Consider the following 22,465-nt stretch of genomic DNA (forward strand, 5'->3'; position numbering starts at 1 on the left):
GAACATACATAGACTCCGACAGCATTCCATCATCCAACCAGAGGCACTGATTCGGTCGAAAGGGTGACTAGGCCGCAATCTTCGCCAGGCCTCTACGATTCCCACAGCACCACCGCTCACCCATTTAAAGTACTACCAATCGAGTAATGACTTCAAAGTAGTGAGCCCGAAGAGATTCTCCGATAGTCTCGTTACCTTTTCATTGCATATCCAAATCAATGCATTGAGAAGAGCAAACCACTGTCAATCGGTATCCATTCACGACGAGAAATGGCTTCTATTCACAAACCCCTCAATTGATATTTGACCTATGAAGGTCGGTCCGAGGCAGCATCCGCAAGCCGCAGGACATATTTTTCAAGCAATCTTCCACGGCAAATCTCGATTTACATCGTTCAAACGTTCTAACTCGATGTTTGACACCCGTCCTAGATTAAGAGATCGGGCTTGGAAGAGGGCTGGGACACGCTCAGCTCGCCCAATCAGACGAAATTAGCAACCCAAACATCCATGGCCCTAACTCCTTTCCGACCCCCCTCTATACCCTCCAAGCTCGCCTCACACGCATCCCGTGACGCAAGAACCACCGCCCGTTCCCTCTCATCACTCACTTGCTCCTCTACTTCCCTTTCGAAAGAGGAAGAAAGACAAGCAGAGACTTCCCATTGTCCGTCCAACAACCCCTCCCCACCTTGCACGAGGGTCTCACTCTCCAGCTGCCACCCGGCAGCTAGGGCGAGCTCGGTAAGCCGCTTTGGCCCCAGCACCGTGCGGACGTTCGAGTCGCTGTTCTTGGGTTTACGGCACTCCAGCGCTGCCTGGGTGAGCGCAGCTAATACGTGAGGCTGGGCGGAGGGGTGTGTCGCTACTAACGACCACTCAGCAAGGAGGAGACGCTTACTGTGCTGCTTGAGGGCACGGAAGGTGGAAAGGATGAGCGAGGGGGAGGCGAAGTACCATAGGCAGTGGGCGAGCACTGTTGCGTCGAAGGCCTTACTTTCGCCGGCGGGCGGTGAGGAGGTGGAAGAGGGGGAGGAGAGAGAGGAGAGGTAGTCCAGGGGGGTTTGTTGGACCCAAGTAATCCGCCCACCCAGCGGGCCTTGCGAGATGTGACCCTGTGCTTGGCCGAGAGTATACGGGGCACCTGAAGGAGCCATCAGTCGGCTGCTTTCCGCTCGCATCCCCAGGACAGGCAGCAGGGTCAGAAAAGCTAGAGGACTCACCATAATCCAATTCCGCCGGATCAACCGCCACCACTCTCCCCTGCTCCCCCACAGCATAGGCAAGGACAGTTGTGCAGTCCCCTTGCCCACATCCTAGTTCCAGCACCTTGGAGTCAGTGGGAATGTTCCAGTGCTGCAGGAGCACCAGGCGGTGAAAGGTTTGGGAGTGCTGGATGCTGAAGTGGGTGGGGTCGTGTAAGGAGACACGGGCGATAGAGGCGGCGTCGAGTTGAGTGGACATGTTGTGCTCGACGGGTGTTGGACACAAGACGGCCGAGTGGGTTTTGCGTAACTAGGTGATGGAAATTGGAGCTATAGCCTTTATTGTAGCAACTGAAGAGTTGCGGATGGGGACATCTTACAGTGTCAGACTTAGAGGGTCCCCTGGGAGCACCCCTACCGGAAAATTAGTATGGGGGTAAGCTACTGGGGTTTGATATTGTGACATATTCTTTGACTATTGTGAAAAAGCCCCCTCCCCACTCTTTCAGGCATCTACCGGAGTATTCAGATCAAGATAACTCTGGGATATTCTGCCGGCAATTTCCTTGAAAACTTCAAGTTCTTTGTTGTTTAGGATTGACTGTTTATGTGGGCTCGCTTAACGTATAATAAAATTCGAAGAGTACCTTTAAAAAGTTTATCTGAGCTATTAAAGTTGAAAAAATCATAAAAAAAAGGTTGATAGAATACTCTGAATAGTATCATTTTTAGGGGACTCTAAGTAGTGTCAATGGGGGCTAATGATATTGAGTGTTAGGTATTAGAATGCCTAGAGTCGCTAAAGTTTGGGGGGGTTATCTAGGATCTTTCAGTGGATAGGGTAGTTCCAAGGTTATCAAGGTAAAATTCAAAAGCGGCAGGCTAGTGGGGCCGAGGCTTTATCGCAATAGTAAAAGAATACGGATGTCACATTATTATCAATTCCCAAGCTACTGCCCCACTACCCCGCTTTTTAGATTGACTCAGTGGGGGCCAGTCCCTGAATTGCCCTCTTTCTATAGAATTCCTAGAATCAGACAACATATCTAACAGATTGGCCCTGCCCACCAGTGTTCAACATATAGGTCCAATTCCATGTGCGGGAGAACCCTCAGCGCAGTAGGCCGCTGGATTAGGTGAGTGTACTGGGGCTACAGGTGACCACTAATTCGAAGAGTCGCCAGACATACCTAGAGACGGGATCCATTGTACGTGAACAATGACGCTGGATTAAAGCAATATAGCCAACCTGCCCCGCTCATTCCCTCCTTCTCAACAACTCAAACCCAAAACTCGGCGCTATATTAATTTGCATAAAGTTCACATGACAAGCCACGCGCTGGCACTTCATCTCCACCACTAGACTCTCCGCCCCGCTGGGACAGGCGAACTCCAGTGTTGTGCTGTTCGGCTTTGCTGTGAGGTCTAGGACGCCGAGCAGCTCTCCGCGCACGGGAAGGGTCGAATATGACAAGGTATCATAATCGAGCTCGTCCATAGTGGAAGAGACGGTAGCCGAGGTGGCCGAGGGTGCGATGAGCTGCCAGACTTCAATTTCCGTTATATCCCCTTTGGTTATGAGGTCCTTAGCACGTGCAGAGAACTCGGGAGGCGGCCGCCAGGAGAGTGCGCAGGCGTTGACGCCGGTGGAGGGGATGGGGAAGCGCATGATTGTCGAGTCCTTCTCTTGCGTCAGCAACTGCACACAGAGTGGTAGACACGGAGAATATGTGGGTGGCTTATTGAAGAGAATGAGGAAGGAGCAAGTATGGCATACGGACCTCGACAGTAACATAGACCTGCACCCCCTGACCCCACACGGCATTCTTCAAATGGCGGCTCACCCGTGCAATTCTATCCGGCCAAGCGTGGTGATAGACCTGGGGAGGGGGGATGAATTTCGCCGCCCTGTCCAATCCCAGCCTAGCGTCGCCATAGGGGAGGGCCTCGAGGTCAGAGTCAGAGAAGGGGTAGGCTTGGTACTTTGATAGTGTAGTGGGAAGGAGAGCGACATTCACAGCCGATAGCAGCGCTAGGGCGAAGGAGAAGTAGAGGATGAGCTTGGGCAGCTCGGCGGGCTTGGATGGCGCGAGGGCGGGGAGGTTGTCAGAGGCTTCCAACAAGGGGGCAGAGTAGTCGTCCTCGGAGGAGCGCTTCTCAGGAGTTGCGCTGGAGCCCTCGTCATCATCGTGTAGCGAAAGGGGCGCATATTGGGAAAAGCTGGGATTTGCTTTGGAGGAGGACATGGCGAGGGGCGGTCAAAGAGAAGAGCAGAGCGAGCGAGAGGAGAGAGAGAGCGCGCCGTGGGTGAAAGCAAGTAACGGTAAAGCAGGCGATGGCGCCTGTGCCAGGTAACCGCCCAGAAAGTAGGACTGCATGAGGCCTGGTACGCCTTGCTGTTCACCGCGCTCGCCAAAGTTAGTAAAGTTACATTGCATCAGAAACTCGGCCCTTCTGTATGGCCAAACAGACCCCTGTGCGTTCATCATCGCGTCCAAGGAGGCGGGGACGGGTCGACCTCTATAACTGCCCACGTGTACCATCTGACGCCATCCAACTCGGCGACCAGCCATTTTAGGGGTGTGACCGTGACGGCTCCTTCTGGCAGGTAGGAAGGGCCCGAAGGGAGTTAGACCGTCTGAGCACACTTCATCTTGCCCTCGCTCTCTGCACCGTGCTGCACTTGACCTCTGTCCACCATGCCCTGCCTCCTCGCTGCAATCACCTTCCTGGTTGCCCTCAGTATCAGCATCAACCTCACATCCGCCGCGCACGCCGGCTTCCACGTCCAGTTCCCATGGATGACCCGCGGTCCAAACCCCAAGACCCGGCCAGAGATAGATTGGTACAACCCTTTCTGCGGTATGTTCCTCACTGTCTCCGGTCTAGCAGCAGCGTAGGCTGATACAGAGAAGGGGAGATAGTGCATAACCCCCAACGATACTCCCGCCACTCCCGCAGTTTCCTCTCCTTCTCCGGCCATCCTGGGGACCTTGTGACGGCCCTCTATACCCGAAATAGAGTGCCAAGGAAGAAAGATGACTTCCCCTACGTTATCCTGCAGGATGTGCCCATCCAGCCTTCGGGGCAGCTGTGTGTGAATGTCACGATACCATTTCAGACCAAGGTCGACGAGATGGGAGTCATATACTTCGAGGCAAGGGATCCGAAGACGGGGAATGTGGAACACTATGTCAGTTACTCCGGCTTGCAATAGTAGAGCTGATGCTGATGCAAAGATAGTGCTCCGACGTCAAGATGGCTGACATGAAGGCTCTTCCGGAGGAGCATCCGGCTATGTGTGCGGCTAACAACGAGACCCTTATCCCGATGCCAGATGAGTACCTGTAGATTCAGGCGGGAGAACTGTCATGTCCTGCAATTATCATGTGTGGTTCGCTTCTAAAAGTGCAACTTTGCGCCCCTCTCTCATCTTAACGTACAATGGCTCAACGCAACGGCACTCTATTAGCTTGAAATCAAGCAGATATCCAGCTTGCTAGCTCCTCTATTCATTTCCATTAAATCCAGAGTAATCATCGTAGTACTACTGCTATCTATAGCGTGTCTGAATGAACGATCCGCCGCCGACGCGCTGGTGTACCTACCCGACGCGACTTTTATCCCAACTTAAAAAGCTTACCTAGCCAGAAGACGAGGTAATCGTCAGGTATCTACTCGACCTAGATCAACGTAGATATATATCGGATCGCTAGCCTTGAGAAGGCTAACGAGGCAGTGTCAAAGCGAAAGCAGATCGCTCGTGAAGAGCGTCAAGGAAGAGAGCAATCGGAACTTAGTCCCCCGGCTCTAGCGCGCCGTACAATGTGTAGAGAGACTGGACATAATACACGTACATGCAGAAAAGATAGCCGAGATACCGCTTGATATACTCTGTTTATATATATGTATACTGCTATGTAACAAACGTGGTGAACGGAATACCCTCAAAGAGGGCGCAAAGTTGGTGGGTTGCGGCGCTCGTTATAGACGTTTGTAAAGTTCGCTCCATGCGAGACTTCTGTTATCCACAGCCGAGGAGGGTCTAGACGTGCTCGATCTCGTCCTCATCCAGTCCGTAGGTGTGCCGCTTCTCGAGTGCGTTCTCGTCCTCATCCAATCCGTAGGTGTGCCGCTTCTCGAGTGCGTTCTCGTCTTCGTCCACTCCGTAGGTGTGCCGCTTCTCGAGTGCGTTCTCGTCTTCGTCCACTCCGTAGGTGTGCCGCTTCTCCAGTGCGTTCTCGTCTTCATCCACTCCGTAGGTGTGCCGCTTCTCGAGTGCGTTCTCGTCTTCATCCACTCCGTAGGTGTGCCGCTTCTCGAGTGCGTTCTCGTCTTCGTCCACTCCGTAGGTGTGCCGCTTCTCCAGTGCGTTCTCGTCTTCATCCACTCCGTATGTGTGCCGCTTCTCGAGTGCGTTCTCATCCTCATCCACTCCGTAGGTGTGCCGCTTCTCGAGTGCGTTCTCATCCTCATCCAACTGATAGCGGTGCCGCTTCTCGACCGTGTCAGCAATATGGACATGGTTAATTGACTCCTCAGCGCGGCGAGCCAAATCAGCGGTGGGAACCGCTGCGGACTGGACAGGGAGGATATTCAGGCCGAGGCTGGCGAGGCTAAGCAGGGTGAGGGTGAAATGCATTGTTGGAGTTTGGCGGTGAGCGGATGCTTTCGTTGGGGGAAGCGAAGAGGTGGGTCGTTGATGAGATGTTGTTAGTGCTCGTCATGCCCTTGGGAATTTATACGTTCCGCGATCCGACGGAGAACAAGTGTGCTTACTGAATTTAGGAGCGGGTTGAAGTGCCGACTCAAAGTGCCTACTCAAATGTTCCCCTCGTCTGGTTGACGATCACTACTAAAAATAGAGGAGTAGCGCATGCTTTACATGTAGTTGTAAATTTGTAATGCATAGGGTGTGATCCGCTATATAGATAATTAGTACTTGTGCACGCCCCACAATTTCTGTCGATCCGAAGCGGGAGTGGGGCATGCAGCAAATCAATACCCACAATTCTTACTTACTTCTTACCATTTACCTCTTTAGTCCTAACTGTAAGAGGGGCGCGATAACCCATCCCGCGAACCCCCTCGAACTTAATTGACTAGCCACCTGGCGAGCAAGAAGCCCAAAGCACGGTGTAGTCATTAATTACCCCAAGGGTGATCCCGGTGTCTATCTAGGTTTTCGTGATGAGTAGGGTAGTATTATTTGTGGAGCCACAAACTGCCCTGCGTGTGCTTCTCTGCTTACTCCCACTCTCCACTTCATCGACAAAATCCTTCGAGTAAGGGCTCTGGCGAATAGAGCATCTCGACAGTTGCGTCTCGTCCTTCCCCGCTCTTCGGGACCATCGTGACTTGCCCACCCAAGCCAGAGCGGATACGGCCAAAGATGTGTTAAACACTATTAGCCCGCTCCTGATGCTGAACAAAATCCCGTCTCCCTCTGCTACCCCAACGCACCGCCCTACCGGCACACCAAGATGTTCCCTAAGTCCCTTGCACCCCAATTACGTGGCCCCTCCATCGGCCTGCTCGCAGCGCTGATCGTATGCCTCGTCCTGAATTTGGGCGCCCTGTTTTTCTCACTCCGCATCTTAACACGCGGAACGCGGGGATACAGTGCGCCATATCCCAGATTCTCCTCGCATTCCTGACTAACGCACAGTAGCCTACCTCACCGGCGACCGACCTCGTGAGCTCCCCCTAAATATCCGCACCATCCAAGCCGCCTTCCACGACGACCCCTCCCACTATGGGATGGAAGGCATCACGGCAACAGCTGAATGGAACGAAATCCGCCCTCCCGGCAAGGGTTTCGTGTTTCTAGGGGAAGAGCACTTCGCATTTGGTGTGTCGATGTGGCACCAGATGCACTGCCTGAACCACATACGCGCGGTGCTTGTCAACGGGGATGACGGGTCGGACCATACGGCGCACTGCTTCCATTACCTACGGCAGGGCATTCTCTGCGCTGCTGACACAACCCTGGAGCCGGGCGGCACGAGCATGAAATTGGCTAATGGGGATAAAGTCGCTACCGGCGGAGGAACTGTGCATACCTGCCGGGACTGGAGACAGGTGCATGATTGGATGGAAAACCAGCATAAGGCTTGGACATCGGACATGTATACGAGGATTCAGGAGTCTAGTTAATAATATAGTGGGTATAGGATGGGAATATAAAGATTATGCGTCGTATGGAACTAGACAACTATTCTTTGGGGTTTGTGTGGGAGAGTACGTAACTATGTGCGCAGAACTAGTGGGCAAGGCACCTCGCTTCTCGTTTCCCTTTACCAAGAATGAGAAGCCAGGCAAGTGGAAGCAAGGTGGGGCGGAACCCCAACTCGAGTGAATGTGACCCTGATCTGACTGAACTCTAAGATATGGTATCGGTCTAGTTTAGTACCCGTCACTCCTCGTCCGTATACCGATAACACAACGGCCAACCCTCCGTATCAAACACCCTCCTCGGCGCCACGGGCACACTCTGAACGTCGAAGGGCATCTGATGATCTGCGTGCGCGTCAAGGTCGTAGCGTGGGTCAGTCATATTGTGCGGGGTTAGGGGAATGCCGGAAAAGGCGGCGAAGTTTGATGGGTGGTGGCGCTGCCACTATACAACTCATGTCAGTAGCGTTGTACTGTAGCAGACATATGGAGCGGGAAGATAGTAAGGGTTCGGGGGCGCACCTCACTCCACAACCGGTCAAGTTGCGCATGATGCAGCCAAAAGAGCGGGTCATTAGGCGTGAAGTTGATTGCCATGCCATGGCAATCCTCCTCCGGTAGGACCTTCGGGCAGTCTCCCGCCAAGTCGCCCCCAACGAAATTGTGTACGTGGTTGTGCAGTAGTGTCATTGCGTACTGGAACCTGAAGAAGTCGCCCGTGGTTTTCTCGGTCGAGTTGCGGACGAAGTCCGGGCCGAGGGTGCGGTTTTGAGGCAGCTCATGGGGGTACCAGCCGGTTATGAGCGTCAAATTCCTCCGCAGCGGGTGTGGGATCGGCCAGGAAAGCTCGAAGTTCCCGGTGGACGGGGCAAAAGCGCCAGTGGTGACGGTACAGTCTGCCTTGGGGGAGGAATCGCAGTCCCCCGTTCCGCCCAGCCCGTACTCCGGTGAGTCCTCGAACACTGGCGAGCTGAACAGGTCTGCGTGATCGCGCGACCAGTCCCAGTATGGTGTTGGCCCACTGTACCTGCAATTGTCGCGGAGGGAGGTGTCGAATAGGTAGGTGAACCAGCGGTCTGCGCTCATGTAAGTATGCGCTTGGGGAAGGCTAGGAGGGACGGAACGCACGCCACGGCAAAAAGTAGGCATTCCTATGCGCGCTGTGCTCCACTGATGCGTGCGAGTAAGAGAAGTCGTCGTATAGGCTCCTCTTTTCCTCAAGCACCGTCTGGTCCTTCGTCAAGGATAGCCGTTGGTGTCGTATGCTTGACAAGCACTACTCGGCATAAGCAACGTACGCGTTACCTACGGGGAGGAAGGAGGGCGCACCTTGACAGCTCCCACCCACTCGGCTTTCTCGCTATTCGTCAACGTCCGCCATTCTTTGCGTGTCAGCAGCTTGCTACACTTTTTTGGTTGTCCCCCGTTCCATTCGTGCGCATATGAGAGGTGGGCGCTGGGGAGGACGGCGAGGACGGCGAGTATGCAGAGGAACGAAATCGAACGGCCCATGGCTATAATTCAGCCAGGAAGGGAATAGAGAGTAGGCCGCGATAGTCGCAGTATTAAATAATAGCCTAAATAGTCAGCTTACTGTGCATGATGGAAGAAGTCGCCTGGTCAGCATGCTTATGATCGGCCACAACTATTGATGCGGAGCAGACCCCACGCCTTTTAGATTAACCCCTAAGGAGCTCGCGCATGAATTCTCTGGTTCCCTTGAAACTAGACGTCTCTAGTACCACGAATTGGCCCCTAAATTGCCCTAGTTACACAGTGTCTTACTGTATCATCCGCTCGTGGTACCTTTCCCGCTTTTCCGCGCTCCCCTTGTGCTACTAACAGCAAGAACCAACACTCCTCACCCACGTCCATCTTGAAGCCACAAGAACAACGATGCGCACCTCTCTCTACCTCTCCCGCTTCCTTGCTCTCCTCCTCTGCATCGTCTTCCCCCTCTACCTCGCCATCCGTGGCTCCGCCTCGTTGTCCGACATCGCATTTCTCCTCTCCTCCCTCTCCGAGCGCGCCGAAGCCCTTCACGTCGAGCTCACCTCCCCGCTTGCCGCCCCTCCAGCACCAATCTCCAAAGAAGTCTTCGAAGCTTCCACCGAGCCCGCCAAACCCGTGAGCGCACCCAAAGGCGGGAGAAGGAAGAGATATCCCTCCCTTCCCGATGGACTGGCGCACTGCATCAACTCTTTCGAGCAGTATCCGTTCCTCGCCGAGCAAGTGCTCCAGCGGAAGCATGCGCGGTATTCCAAGCAGACGCCCGCGCAGCAGGCGATAAGCAACAAGCTCGGCTATCCTGCACACTTCGAGAAAGCTAGGAAGGGGATTGAAGTGAACGCCCGGTTCTCGGAAAAGGTCGCGCAGATTGCGAGGGAGGATTACCACACCGGCCCGCGAGCGCTGGAGGACAATGAAGACGCGGAGTTTGGAGTTGTGGACCTGGCATTTGGACATCTTTCGCGAGATTGGAGCACACAGGGCGCAAAGGAGAGGCAGGCCGTGTTTCCGCCTGTTCTGGGTGGGCTTGAGCAACATTTTGGCGGGAACGGGAGAGGGAACAAGGTGCTGGTACCCGGAAGCGGTATGGGCAGGCTGGCAAGCGATCTCGCTGATCTAGGTGCGTCCATCTTACTTCATTGAGTTGAAGGCGCGGCCTCACATCGGCGCAGGGTACGACGTCACGGCCAATGAGCTGGACTACAGCTCCATCCTGGCCTACCACCTGCTAACGAACCACACGAGCTCGCTGCACCAGCACACCCTGCAGCCCTTCGTGACCAAATGGACGCATCAGGCCAACCCCTCCTCGCGCTACTCCGCAATAACGGTGCCGGACCACTGGCCAAACAAGGCCGTCAAGCTCGTCGAGGGCGACTTCTTGGAGATGTTCCCCGGGGACGGTGAGTTTGACGCCGTCGTCACGCTCTTCTTCATCGACATTTCCAAGAACGCGATTGACTTCCTGAGCAACATACATCGTCTGCTAAAGCCTGGTGGGGTGTGGATCAACCTTGGGCGTACGTTACTGTCCTCCCGTCCTTGAACACTGACATTGATACTTTTCTTGTGATCCGTTCACCGCCAAACTCGGGCTGACGTGTATATATACAGCGCTGAAATGGGGCACCCACACCGCTCTCCAGCTCTCCGCGGAGGAAGTGCTCCAGCTGGCAGATCTGCTCGGGTTCGACGTGGACCATACGTCAAGGAAGAACATCGAAAGCCTGTATGCCGAGCAGCCGGAGACGTTGCTGAAGTTCACTTATGGTGAGTGCCTGCCTTTTTCTTGTGAGGAGTGAGGACGGTTGCTGATGGGACGGGCAGTTACGCAGTTCTGGTCAGCGACGAAGAGGGGGTAAAACGGGGGTTGTGTAGTCCTTGCTTCCAGGCTTTGAGCTGGATACCTCGAAAACTACATTGTTGCAACTTGCCAAGACCAGAGGTGTTAGACCTGTGTTCTCTACAAAGCTGCTAACGTGTTCGGTAAGGGAGTGGTCCACCCGTGGACCCCACCCAGAACGCGTCCATGAATTAGCACTTAGTCAATTCCACCACCCACTATGCCACCAATTCGCCCCCGATCCTCTAGCAAATTATCTCTATTTATGCAGTAGTGCGCCGTTTTAAAGTGCTAAAGTTAAGTCCCCTCCGTCATCTAAAAAGCACCCTTTACCGCGCGATTTCTCGCGTAAATTCGTAGAAATTAATAGAAATTGACGAGGAATCTCTGTAAAATGGATTATCTCTATAGATTCTCGTAAAGTAGCCCCTTAGCCTTCTATCGTACGAGAAACGGCCGATCTTCTCCTTTAACAACGCGGAAATACCCTAGTTATTTCGGTTGGCGAAAAGTAGGTTTATAATTTTATAAAATGATACCCTTTACTCTCCTCCTAATTCTCGAGACGCTATAATTTCGAGCGTGTTAAATACGAAGCCCGAAAATCATTCGAGGGTGGTTCGATCTTATATAAAAACTATCCTTCAATTTAGGATCGACCCTAATAACGTTTATAATTTTAACAAGACTAGTCTTATAATAAGGTTAATCGCTATAGTAAAGTGATTATAAGTGTGAAGGGACCAAGCCAGTGTCGAGTCAAGCTAGCTAAAGCGTTTGCAGTTTTCTAAAAGCTTAAGGAAAAGGATCGGGACTTGCAAGGGTCGTGCGTAAACAAATGTACTTTTCCATCGCATAGAGTGTTGGTTTATAGCCTATGGTCCTGGTGAATACTAGCAGATTATCCGAAATTCGCTAATACATAAAATGAATGCACGGTATATGACTTCTAGTTCCAGTGACTGGCTTCAACTATGACTTTCCAATTTAAAATGACATGCCCAAGTATCTAGTAAGGAGCTTCTATTCCACTGATTCGAATATAGAGCAAGAACTGAAAGTGTTCACCTATGACGTTTGAAATCCACAGATTTCCGAGAATCAATCCGAAATGGCCTGCGTCGCACCAACAACTCCTCTCGCCAGAGCCACCCTATAGCCGTTGCCGCGCCCGTTCCCAGAACTGCCGACAGACAGACTAAGATCCCGAACACCGCAGTCCAATGCACCGTCGAATACCCAGTGCTGTATAACATTCCGAAGAGATACGTGATCCAGAGAAGAGAGGCAGCAGCAAAGTATATCTGATCCCATTGGAGAAATGCCCGGACTGCCCCATCGAAGGTACGGAGAGAGTTCGTCCGCGGTACAAAGACCTCCCAAAGGGACAGACTAGTCGATGTTACGCAGTAAATATAGATACCGGCAGAGATAAGGGCCAGAGAGCCGATTGTGACGCGGATGGTGCGGATATCTCGCATCGGCTGATGAAGACGATCTGTCGGCATGGTGTTAGCCATCACGGTGCGGGCTAGGATCCACTGTCCAAGGGATATCCATATGGGGAACATGTGCCACAGCCAGATTCCGATGTGGCGATGGGTCAGCGTGGGACCCAAGTAGACAAGGAAATATGGCGCATAAAATCCGATGAGCATCATAGGTAGGATGGATTTCGTGTAGGCGAGATCGGTGAGACGCAAGTCAGCAGCGCTGAGTTCCTGCACTGGACAGAAGACACAGTGGAGAAAGTAATATACAGGCATGATGGCCCCGATGCCGCGGAAAGAGGCCATACCGAAGATCATGGGGCTGTAAGTATGTCCGTTTAGACGATGGGTGCTGCTACTTCACGAAATCATCAAAGGCTGACTTACAAATGGAGTAGACTCATGGCATTTGCACGCCGGGCAGATTCTATCAGAACTATGGCATAGACGAGCCCAATGTCGGCTAGGAAAGTAAACATTTGAACCCAGCTGACGGGATCGTATGCAAACGAGGACGGTGAGAAGAGCACTGTGGCCGGTCGTGCAAGATCATCCAGAATCGGAATTCCATAGAACCGATCCAAGATGTTAAATGAGAACGACTCACCCCAAGTGATAACTCGCGAGTTGACCATACTGTTGAGCGCGTCAAAGGGAATGAGTGCGATCAGGGCCCGAAAACAGAGTCCAGAAAGGAGCAAAAATGGGAGGGCCTTGAGTGCTCGATACCATTTGGACTCCTGCAGTAAAAGGGCAGAAGGAGGGTTCAGAGGCATGTTCGTCACTTGAGCCCGCGGAGGTAGAGGGAGAAAATCCAAGGACGTGGCCCCTATATACGTATCACAGACCTTGTTGAGCAGCTGGTCGCCGCCATAGGGAATGCCAAACTTGACAATAAGTTGCTCCTTTAGCCCGCGCATGGCCTGTATGCGCGTCAGTTCGTTCGATGCCCGAACTGCCTCCGAAGCTCGGGATTTCCGACCCTCCTGGAATGCGGCCAGTGCATTCTGAACATGATCCAGCGCTGGAGATTTATACTGAGTGATCAGAGAGTGTATCACATTAGCCAGAGCAGCTGCGCTTTCGATGGCGGCCATACCCCCGGAACCCATATTAGGGGTCATTTTGTGCACACTGTCCCCAACACAGGCAAATCGCCCCCAAGTCCAGGTGGTGAAGTCAGCTTCTTCTAGGGCCATTAGAGTGAAGGTAGTTCGTCGACGCCAGATATCAAGAAAGGTCAGCCCACCTCGAGGCTGAATTCCGAGCTCGAAATGTTGCTGTGCCAGTGTTTCGGCGTCGGAAGCTGTGAATCGCGGAATATTTTGGCTTTTGTAAATTTGGGGCATCCGTTTAAAGAGAAACCAAAAAGTTCGGCCTCCTTTGCCGACTATAACAAGGCTTGACACGTCTTTGGCATGCGTGATGTTCAAGTGGCCGGCACGAAGTTCTGGATGGCCAGATGAGATACCGAAAAGACACTTGTATTCCGCCGACATAGCTTTAGATTGCCATGACTGGTTAGCCAATGAAAGACAATTGGGGGAATTTGCTCCTCACAACTCTTCTCGCCTAAGGATATGTCTGACTCTGCTGCTCGCCACATCTCTCGTCGAACTCGACTCGCGACACCATCGGCACCGACCACAATATCACCGGCGTAGGAAGTTCCATCCGTACAGTGCACGACCACCCTCTCGGGAAAATGATCTATTTTTACCACCTTCTTGTTTAGAAGAACACGATGTGGATCTTGAAGATGTTCCGCCAGGATTTGCAACACTTTCTGGCGATCCAAAAAGCACACTGGATAATTGGTCCTATTCAGGTCAGTCTGGGGAAGATATTCCGCAAACCCTAAAACAACCACCAACACGAAAGGACCTACCGAGCCTGGATGAGTTGGAAGCCATCAGTCCTTGGACACAGTTCTTCCCCATTTGCGTTATGATATCCCGCCGATTGCACTGGCTCTGCCAGCTTCTCCATGTCCTCATAGCAAAACAATTGGTCGAGAATCCGACTTCCATTTGGCGCAAGCCCAATTGAAGCCCCGACCTGAGGAGCAATTTCGGATCTTGTCTCTAATACTAAGAATTCGACCCCGGCATGTTGGAGAGAATTGGCCAGGGTGAGTCCAGTAATACCACCGCCAACAATAATCACGCGAAACCGCGGTTTTTCATCGGCTGGCATCATGCAATTGACTTGAATTTGACAGTGCTTGGAAAGAAAGCAACAAAAGTATGAGGCTTAGAGTTCAGTGACCGACTGACTACAAGAGGGATCGGCCTGAGCAGCTCTATTTATATCCGAGGAACGCATCAACGGTATTAATGCCATACCCCGCTAAAGGAACTATAAAATAGGGGTGAAAGGGCAGGAATTTTGATTACCGCCATCAATCCACTCATAATTCAATTGACCCGCTGTTATCAAATCCCCTGGACACCGCATTAAGGGCTTTGTGTGGACTGTCACTCTGCATATAAGCAAGATATGCGTGTATCCTAATTTCCTCGGAGTTCGGGAACACCAAACGCCGAGACCAGACAAGGAATTGACAGGGAATTGACGCCATGCCCCCCGCAGTAAGAGCTCTCTCTTTGTTCAACATAAGTAAGAGTACAACCCCCTCTTTTATTGTCACACCATGGCATCTTTCCCGGCATCTACTCACCTAAATCATTCTTCCTCTGTCAGTCGATTCTAACTAAAACAAAAGACAAAAGAGAACAAAGTAACAAACAACCATGGCCCACTCAGAGCCTATCACACTCTACACCTCCGCCACCCCTAATGGCTTCAAAATTTCCATCACCCTCGAAGAGCTAGGCCTATCCTACAAGACACGACCCGTTGATCTTCAGTCTAATGAACAAAAAGAAGAGTATGATAAATATAAAACTGCAGGACCAAACTATACTAAGTATATCGCAGGTGGTTTTTAAAGTTCAACCCCAACGGACGTCTCCCCGCAATCACCGACGGAGAAACTCGAGTCTTCGAAAGCGGCGCGATAATGCTCTACCTAGTCGAGAAGTATGATACCGAGAGGAAGATTAGTTATGCCCCCGAAGACACCCCAGGGTATTCGGAACAGCTCAGCTGGTTAATGTGGCAGATGGCGGGGCTAGGTCCTATGCAAGGTATGTGGCGTTATAAAATTATATTTCGTATTCTTTAAGGAAATATAAAGATGAAGTCAATAATAACCATTAACCCCCCAAAATAGGCCAAGCCCACCATTTCACTGGCTTCGCTCCGGTCCGTTCCGACTGGGGTATCCAGCGCTATGTCGACGAAACCAAACGACTCTACATGGTCCTGAACACACGTCTTGGGGAATTGCCCTATGTCGCGGGCCAGAAGTTCACAATCGCGGATATTGCCAGTTTTTGTTGGGTACGGGCGTCGCCGAACATTCTGGGTTTCAGTCTCGATGATTGGCCGGCGATTCGGAAATGGTATGATTTGATTCTCGCGAGGGAGACTGTGCAGAAGGCGCTGAAGATACCGGAGCCCAAGATGACGGAGGCTCAGTTTGCGGTGATTGTGGCGGGTAAGAGAAAGGAGATGTTGGAGAGGAAGAACACGGATTTGAGTTAATTCTGTCGTTTGTTTCTCCATGGGTTAGCTATTTGCTCTGTGGTGTGCTTGGTTCTGTTAGTATTAGTACGGTGGAGGGTAATGGTCGACGACTAGGAAATATAAGTAGAATTGATGTGGTCTTCAATAATATATCTGAATGTAGTTTGGAAAGAAAACACAATGAAAAATCAATCCGAAGATACAAGGTGGCCTTATTCAGCCGCCGCTGGAGAGTTATATTCAAATCCAATAGGCTGACCTCAGTTCGTCGGCCCAAGCAGAAATCTGCAATAACAGGTCAGTCAGAAACACCAAGTAAAATTGCACAGATGGGGATGAATGAAAAACTCACATAGGGTTCCTTCATAATATTGAAATGATTTCCCTCAATCGGAAAAACTTTCAGTTGCTCACTACCTACCAGCAACTCCCATCCATCACCTGTCCCACCATTCCCGGTCCGATCCTCCAACAGCCACGTCATGACCCTCCTATCGCTATCTGAAACATCTGGAAGTTTCACAACCGACTGATTATTCACGCCTTGCTTGGCAACATAGTACGTTGTTCGAGGCAGGCACTTCCCGGGGGGTAGAGCTTCCGGCATATAGGTCTCGAGGCTGATGAGGGTCTTCGTGACATGGAGCGACCCCATCGGTTTCATAGGCTCGGCTGAGATGTCGTGGTCGGCTGACTTAGATTCCCCGCTGAACCGGTCAATTGAATCAAGGAACTTGATCAGATTGGGAGGCATCGGCGGAATGACGAGGGGACATGGTGAGTCCACCAGGTAGAGTCTTTCGACAGACTCACCTGCCAGAATTAACTGGCGAGATGCTTCGTATGCAATAATACCTCCAACCGAGTACCCTAGGAATGAATAGGGACCGTGGGGCTGCCGACGTTGTATCTCTGTCAGGTAAAGGGCCGCCATCTCGGGGATGCTGACGGTAAACTCTTGGGGGGCGTTCGCAAATGGACTGGTTAACCCGAAGAGGGCCAGCTCAGGATGGATGGATGGCATTGGAGTAAATGTAGATGGAGTACCAAATCCTCCGGGGAAAAGAAAGAGGCTGCTGATGGCTGTTTGGATGTTGCCCTGCAGAAGAATAGACGTGGAGCGATGCTGGGGTGCAGATGTCTGACTTGCAGAGTGACGAGTGCCATTGCTCGAGGGCTTTTCATCAACTCTTCCTGGTGCCTCGGGTTCATTCGAGTTATCACCGTAGGTAGTGTCTTTCTTGAGGGTCTCGATGAGATGCTTGATGGTGTGATTGTGCTGGAAAAGTGTCGGTGAGATGTCGAGGGAGAACGACTCCTTTAGATGGCCGATGACAGTCAAAGACATCAAAGAATCCACTCCCAGTTGCGAAAACGTCATACCGTGATCAACGTCTTCGATTTTGACATCCATTTCTTCGCACAAGACCCTCAGAACAATTTGCGCCAGTGAATATGCTTCTGTAGGACGCGCTGTTTCAGGCGAGGTGTGTCTCGTAGATTCACTGCTCCGCGTTGTGGAAGAAGATGTCCAATCCCCACTAGAAGATGGGCTAAAGTTCGACACATCGTTTTTCGGTGGCTGTTGGGGATTGGCAGAAGATCTTACCCCCTTGGACGGCGCTAGCAGAAGCTTAAGCAAAGAACGAGGAACTGCTTGGAATCGGATGCCCTTGACAACCCCGACCATTTGTTGCTGGTCATCCAAAATGCTCATATCGCCACTAACGGCTGAGCCCTCGCTGGGCTCCATTTTCACGTAGACGGTGTAGATCTGTTTGCTTGACAGTTGAGCGGCAAGGTGCATCGATTCCCACCCGTTTGAGATATACACTGTCTTCGATGAATCCATTGTTTCATTCCCGTTCATCACAAAGCCAGAGAGCTGGGTGAGATTATCAACCCAGTATGGATTTCGGAAAAAGTTCTCCACAAGGGTGTCGGGCTTGAATGATACTTTAGCGACTGCTTCGTAATTATCGCTGTTCATGAGGATCTCTTCCATTCCATGAAACCGCTCTGAATATTCAACAACGGCCCCAAATACCTTGTATATCATGCGGCGGTGTAATCGATGTACATCGCTTGAACATTGAAGATGATCAATTCGCGCTGATACGAAATGCTTACTCCGGTTCCATTGTCGACGGACTTTGGCGGTATCCTGCCGTATCACGGTGCATTTGGCATAGGAGATAGATGTGGCGTCTGCCTTCGTACTGTCGAGGAACTCGAGGCAGACTTTGTCTTGCGCAAAAGTCGCTGAAATCCGGATTGGTCGAGCAGACTTTTCCTCAGATAGTTCAAGAGAAATGGGGGATAAAATCTCCATATCCACAATGTCCATGGAAAACTCATCAAACTCAATGTTTGTCTTGTCGTAAACATACTTGGCTGCCGTGAAAGCCATATCGGCAAAGACACCCTGTGTTGGTTAGCTTAAAATGCCATATTTAGAAGGGAAGGCCAAGGGAGCCTACCGAAGGACATAATCCGACATTGTTGATGACATGCCCTACAATGACATCCTGCAGGGCCGGGTGCATAAGATCAGACTCAAACTCTGCGATAGCAGGGGTTTTATCGAGATTGTCTCTAAGAAGACGCTGTACCGAGAATGTAGACGGCCCCTTCAACGGTTCTTTTGATTGAGAGAGCTTATCCCCCTTTGTAAGGGCCCAATCGTTCTGATACGGAATCCAATAGTTCTTCTCATCAAATGCGTATGAAGGTAGAGTCGACAAGCAGGTGGATGATGAGGGAGAAATTAAATCTCTGTTATACTGCCCCCAATCAATATCAACCCCTTGCATATAGAGAGCAGCGAGAGAATTTGTGATTGCCTTCCATGAGCCACCTCCTTTTCGCAAGGATGGTACCACCGTCTGGCCTAGAATATTCCGGACCATGTCTGAGCAAAGTGGATGAGAGCCCAATTCCAGAAACTGTACACCGGGCTCTTTCGAGAGGAATGACGAGTTTTTCAATGCCGTCACAAAATCCACCCTTTCCCTAAGATGTCGAGCCAGATAATGCGCATTGATGACACCGGCTTTGTTGATATCCTTTCCTAGGAGTGGGGAAAGAAGCGGAATTTCAGGTTTAGAGTACTCCACACCTTGGATGACATCCTCGAAATGTTTTAGAATGCAATTGAGTTGCGCCGAGTGGCAAGCAAATGGCACTGGCAATGGGATTGACTTGATCCCACTGTCGGAGAGTTCTCTCGCAACGCACTTAATCTCATCGACGGGACCCCCGACCACGACATCGCTCGGCCCGTTGATGCACGCCACTTCCACAGTTGTGTGATGGATGAAATCCTGCACAGTTTTGTATGGAGCTCGCACGGCTAGCATCCCATGGGAACCCGGGGTGCAATGCTGCTCCATGAGCTCTGCACGCCGACCGACAACCAATATCGTGTCGCTGACTGTGAGAACCCCGCTGGCATACAGGGCAGCGTATTCACCCAAACTATGTCCTATCACAGCGCGCGGCATAATTCCCCAAGACCTGTACAAGCGGTATAGGCCCATTTGGATACAAACCTGCCCCAGCTGAGTTTGAACGGCTGAAAGTGAAGCCAGTTCGACAGTTGGATCCAGTAACGAGAGGAAGGAGGGTAGCCCGTGAGCCCGAGCCAGACTGTCGAATTCCACCATATCAGAGTGAAATTGACGAGAGGTGGAAAAAATCTCTTGGGCTGCGCCACTGTATATACTGCCTTGGCCTGTGAAGGTGAAGATGAGAGATGATGCATCTGTTGTGGAAACTTCCTTTTGGTCCAATAATGCCTGTTGGACTTCCCGCGTGGAGGATGCGACAACCATGAAACGATGACGATAGTGCATTCGGCGACTGGTCGTTGTATAGGACAAGTCCGCTAGCGACACTTGTTTGTCCTGAGATAAGAATGCAGATAGTCGATCCTTGTTTCGTTTCAACGAAGTCAAGCTTTTACCTGAGACGGCGACGATATAAGATGATCGGTCTTCGGCTGCTTCAGCCTGTGGCCTGGTTGGTGGCTCCTCCATGAGCAGTGATGTATTACCTCCAGCTGCACCGAAGTTGTTCACCAAAATTCGTCGTCTCCTGTCATGCCTTTCGGTAAATGGCTCAGTTTGGAAAGGAATGCGAATGTTTTTGTCATCCAGGGAGGGAAAATTGCGATTCAACTGTCCTTTCACCCCAACATGTGAAGGAATGGCACTGTTTTTGAACATAAGAAGCCCTTTGAGTACCCCTGTCACGCCTGCAGCAGCCTCGCTATGTCCGATATTTGCCTTGACCGAGCCCACCCTGAGAGGCTCTTTTTGGGTGCGACCGGCAAATACAGCGCTGACAGAGCTCATTTCTGTGCTATCACCAATTTGGGTACCGGTACCATGCATTTCAATATAGTCGACATCTGATGGACGAAGCCGGGCCTGACTGAGAACTGTGCGGTACAGAAGTTCCTGGGTCGGCCCGTGAGGCTGTGTGATGGAGACAGCGTGAGATGAATGATTCGTAGCCGAAGCCAAAATCACTCCCAAAATCGGATCCTTATCCGCCTCGGCGTCCTCCAGACGCTTTAAGATGACTGTTCCAACAGCATCGGCTCGGCAGTAACCGTCCGCGGCATCGTCAAAAGTCTTGCATGAGCCGGTCTTGGACAGGAATTGTCCACGACTTAGCCCAGCGTACATGTCCGATCCGCTGATGATGTTTGTTCCACCTGCAATGGCAGTGTCGCATTCTTTAATACGCAAAGAGTTGCAAGCAACGTGGATTGATGCGAGGCTAGAGGAACAGGCTGTATCGACAGAATAGCTGGGACCAGTGAACTTGTAGTGGTAATTGATCCGTCCCTGAACCAACTTATAAGTATATGAATGTTATCGGGCGGACTTATCATATTACTCACCGGTCCAAACGGTCGAAGGCCACCTGTTACATAGAATGGATCAATGTTCTGCGCTGCATTTACATCGCGGTAATCGTCGATAGTCTGGCCATAAAAGGTACCCACTCGATCCAACATCGAAGATGGCGTTCGGTCGGGTACGTAACCGGACATCTCCAGCGCCTCATGAGCAGTCACCAACGCTAACCTTTGCATCGGGTCTGTGACAGTGGCTTCTCTTGGTGACATCTGGAAAAATGCCGGGTCGAACAGTCCGGGTTCCTCGACGAAGCAGCCGTACGGAGTGTTAGTGGTGTTCTTCTGCTTGCCGCTGGGGTCGAGATGTGTGTCAACATCGAAACGGTCTTTCGGTATCACTTTGTGGGCATCGATCCCTTGCAGCAGAACCTCCCAAAGCTGGTCGGTATTCTTTGCCTCGGGAAATCTGCCAGACATGCCCACAATGGCAATCTTAGACCCCGCAGATGTCGATTGCTCATCTCTCATTGAGGATTTGATATTGGGTTCATGCAAAACTGAACTCAAGGATACGTCGCAAACCCCATTCGCTGTCAGTGAAGACAGAAGGCTCTTTGCCAGGCCCGTAGCACCAATCCCATTGATGCTAACCGTAGACGTGACAGGAATGAGAGTGGTAATCTCCTCAACAACCAAGTCCCATCGAAGGACTTTTTTCAAAATTTCATGGACGACTTGGCCGAGAAGATCAGGCATGTTTGAAGCGGTGAAGGGCTTTCCATTGTTGCTGGAGATGATGTGAGATCTTAGCTCAAATTCACCAATTAGTTGCCGCGTTGGCAGATCCTGGATTCCAATGATCCAGTCAATTTCAGCCTCTCTATAGAGATGAGATGCATGGTACGGAGCAAAAACGGGAAGTGGTGTAGACTTCTGCCCTGTGGACTGGAATAATTCCGACGCAAAAAGTCTTTTCAATGTCTGTGGAGGGCCGGAAATTGTCGTCGAGCTGGGGGTCGTCGCACTTATATATGCGGAATTGGGTAAAGTGATGCCCTAGTCTCTATAAGTCTTCACCCAAAAATGACATTGAAGGGGAGAGCAAGAAAGATACCTCGACTTGATGAAACTTGGAGAGCAATTGTGGGTCAAGCTTTCCGTAGATAGTATGGGACCAACTTCCGTTGCTGCTGGTCAAACGATCACCAACACTTGCTGTATAAACTCCAATGCGGAACGCAATACAAACAATGTGTACAGCCAATTGAACCCATGTAGACGGTTTGCACGAGCCCACAGTTATAGCAGCGGCTACCAGCAAACCTGTGCATGAACCCAGAATGCAATGTTTTGAATAGTCGACGTCTTCTGTATCAGGACTTCTGTGTAAATAATCAGTATTGAGGTCCCATAGACTAGCAGGTTGTCGTAAGTTCGAACTACTTACTGCAGTATTTGCACACATTGCGATGCCGCTGTCAAAACGGGTCTCAGAACAGGATGTGTCTTTCCCCACTGTGCCCAGTCCTGCAGTGCATCCGCATGCAATGGTATATTGGGGAATTGTTGCTTGTCGATTCGAGGAAGCAAGGAAAATTCTCGACGAAGTGCAAGGTTACACTTGGTAAGAAAGTCTTGCACGGCAGAGCTTTTGAGAGCCTGTGGGCTAGACAGTGCTTCGAAGGTCTCGGTCGATTGATCGCCGAAAATGAGAATTTTCATCTCTATGCTGTCCCCCGCAGGGGTGTGGTCGTCTTTCTGGGAATTGGATGTAATGATCGCCATA

The 22,465-nt window shown here is 51.3% G+C and overlaps 11 protein-coding genes across 11 annotated transcripts; 4 read left to right on the top strand and 7 right to left on the bottom strand.

Annotated features, from left to right (window-relative positions):
* Positions 1-482: 482 nt before the first annotated feature.
* N7471_001367 (class I SAM-dependent methyltransferase) lies at positions 483-1,464 on the bottom strand (the record flags this gene model as incomplete). Its single annotated transcript, XM_057274088.1, has 2 exons — positions 483-1,144; positions 1,224-1,464. The coding sequence occupies 2 exons, from the start codon at positions 1,462-1,464 to the stop codon at positions 483-485; spliced, it is 903 nt and encodes a 300-aa protein (XP_057142267.1).
* A 999-nt stretch (positions 1,465-2,463) lies between these two features.
* On the bottom strand, positions 2,464-3,451 carry N7471_001368 (uncharacterized protein; the record flags this gene model as incomplete). Its single annotated transcript, XM_057274089.1, has 2 exons — positions 2,464-2,886; positions 2,987-3,451. The coding sequence occupies 2 exons, from the start codon at positions 3,449-3,451 to the stop codon at positions 2,464-2,466; spliced, it is 888 nt and encodes a 295-aa protein (XP_057142268.1).
* Positions 3,452-3,463: 12 nt separating this feature from the next.
* Positions 3,464-3,778, bottom strand: N7471_001369 (uncharacterized protein; the record flags this gene model as incomplete). The annotated part of the gene is made up of 1 exon (XM_057274090.1): positions 3,464-3,778. The coding sequence occupies one exon, from the start codon at positions 3,776-3,778 to the stop codon at positions 3,464-3,466; it is 315 nt and encodes a 104-aa protein (XP_057142269.1).
* Positions 3,779-3,841: 63 nt separating this feature from the next.
* Positions 3,842-4,626, top strand: N7471_001370 (uncharacterized protein). The gene is made up of 3 exons (XM_057274091.1): positions 3,842-4,067; positions 4,121-4,398; positions 4,449-4,626. Exons 1-3 carry the CDS (start codon positions 3,905-3,907, stop codon positions 4,554-4,556), a joined length of 549 nt encoding a protein of 182 aa, XP_057142270.1. The 5' UTR covers positions 3,842-3,904; the 3' UTR covers positions 4,557-4,626.
* A 624-nt stretch (positions 4,627-5,250) lies between these two features.
* On the bottom strand, positions 5,251-5,847 carry N7471_001371 (uncharacterized protein; the record flags this gene model as incomplete). Its single annotated transcript, XM_057274092.1, has 1 exon — positions 5,251-5,847. The coding sequence occupies one exon, from the start codon at positions 5,845-5,847 to the stop codon at positions 5,251-5,253; it is 597 nt and encodes a 198-aa protein (XP_057142271.1).
* An 841-nt stretch (positions 5,848-6,688) lies between these two features.
* On the top strand, positions 6,689-7,361 carry N7471_001372 (uncharacterized protein; the record flags this gene model as incomplete). The annotated part of the gene is made up of 2 exons (XM_057274093.1): positions 6,689-6,827; positions 6,874-7,361. 2 exons carry the CDS (start codon positions 6,689-6,691, stop codon positions 7,359-7,361), a joined length of 627 nt encoding a protein of 208 aa, XP_057142272.1.
* Positions 7,362-7,620: 259 nt separating this feature from the next.
* Positions 7,621-8,891, bottom strand: N7471_001373 (tyrosinase family protein; the record flags this gene model as incomplete). The annotated part of the gene is made up of 4 exons (XM_057274094.1): positions 7,621-7,824; positions 7,902-8,455; positions 8,508-8,607; positions 8,709-8,891. The coding sequence occupies 4 exons, from the start codon at positions 8,889-8,891 to the stop codon at positions 7,621-7,623; spliced, it is 1,041 nt and encodes a 346-aa protein (XP_057142273.1).
* A 384-nt stretch (positions 8,892-9,275) lies between these two features.
* Positions 9,276-10,943, top strand: N7471_001374 (uncharacterized protein; the record flags this gene model as incomplete). The annotated part of the gene is made up of 4 exons (XM_057274095.1): positions 9,276-10,008; positions 10,061-10,408; positions 10,503-10,658; positions 10,716-10,943. 4 exons carry the CDS (start codon positions 9,276-9,278, stop codon positions 10,748-10,750), a joined length of 1,272 nt encoding a protein of 423 aa, XP_057142274.1. The 3' UTR covers positions 10,751-10,943.
* Positions 10,944-11,795: 852 nt separating this feature from the next.
* N7471_001375 (FAD-dependent oxidoreductase) lies at positions 11,796-14,417 on the bottom strand (the record flags this gene model as incomplete). Its single annotated transcript, XM_057274096.1, has 4 exons — positions 11,796-12,543; positions 12,609-13,722; positions 13,782-14,041; positions 14,110-14,417. The coding sequence occupies 4 exons, from the start codon at positions 14,415-14,417 to the stop codon at positions 11,796-11,798; spliced, it is 2,430 nt and encodes an 809-aa protein (XP_057142275.1).
* A 557-nt stretch (positions 14,418-14,974) lies between these two features.
* Positions 14,975-15,830, top strand: N7471_001376 (glutathione S-transferase family protein; the record flags this gene model as incomplete). Its single annotated transcript, XM_057274097.1, has 3 exons — positions 14,975-15,111; positions 15,162-15,370; positions 15,457-15,830. 3 exons carry the CDS (start codon positions 14,975-14,977, stop codon positions 15,828-15,830), a joined length of 720 nt encoding a protein of 239 aa, XP_057142276.1.
* A 222-nt stretch (positions 15,831-16,052) lies between these two features.
* On the bottom strand, positions 16,053-22,464 carry N7471_001377 (ketoacyl-synt-domain-containing protein; the record flags this gene model as incomplete). The annotated part of the gene is made up of 6 exons (XM_057274098.1): positions 16,053-16,097; positions 16,165-18,237; positions 18,293-20,665; positions 20,722-21,735; positions 21,794-22,061; positions 22,127-22,464. The coding sequence occupies 6 exons, from the start codon at positions 22,462-22,464 to the stop codon at positions 16,053-16,055; spliced, it is 6,111 nt and encodes a 2,036-aa protein (XP_057142277.1).
* Between the last annotated feature and the right edge of the window lies 1 nt (position 22,465).

This window comes from Penicillium samsonianum, assembly GCF_028829775.1.
Source record: "Penicillium samsonianum strain IBT 33392 chromosome Unknown utg000001l_segment0_segment0, whole genome shotgun sequence".
Taxonomy (NCBI): Eukaryota; Fungi; Ascomycota; class Eurotiomycetes; order Eurotiales; family Aspergillaceae; genus Penicillium; species Penicillium samsonianum.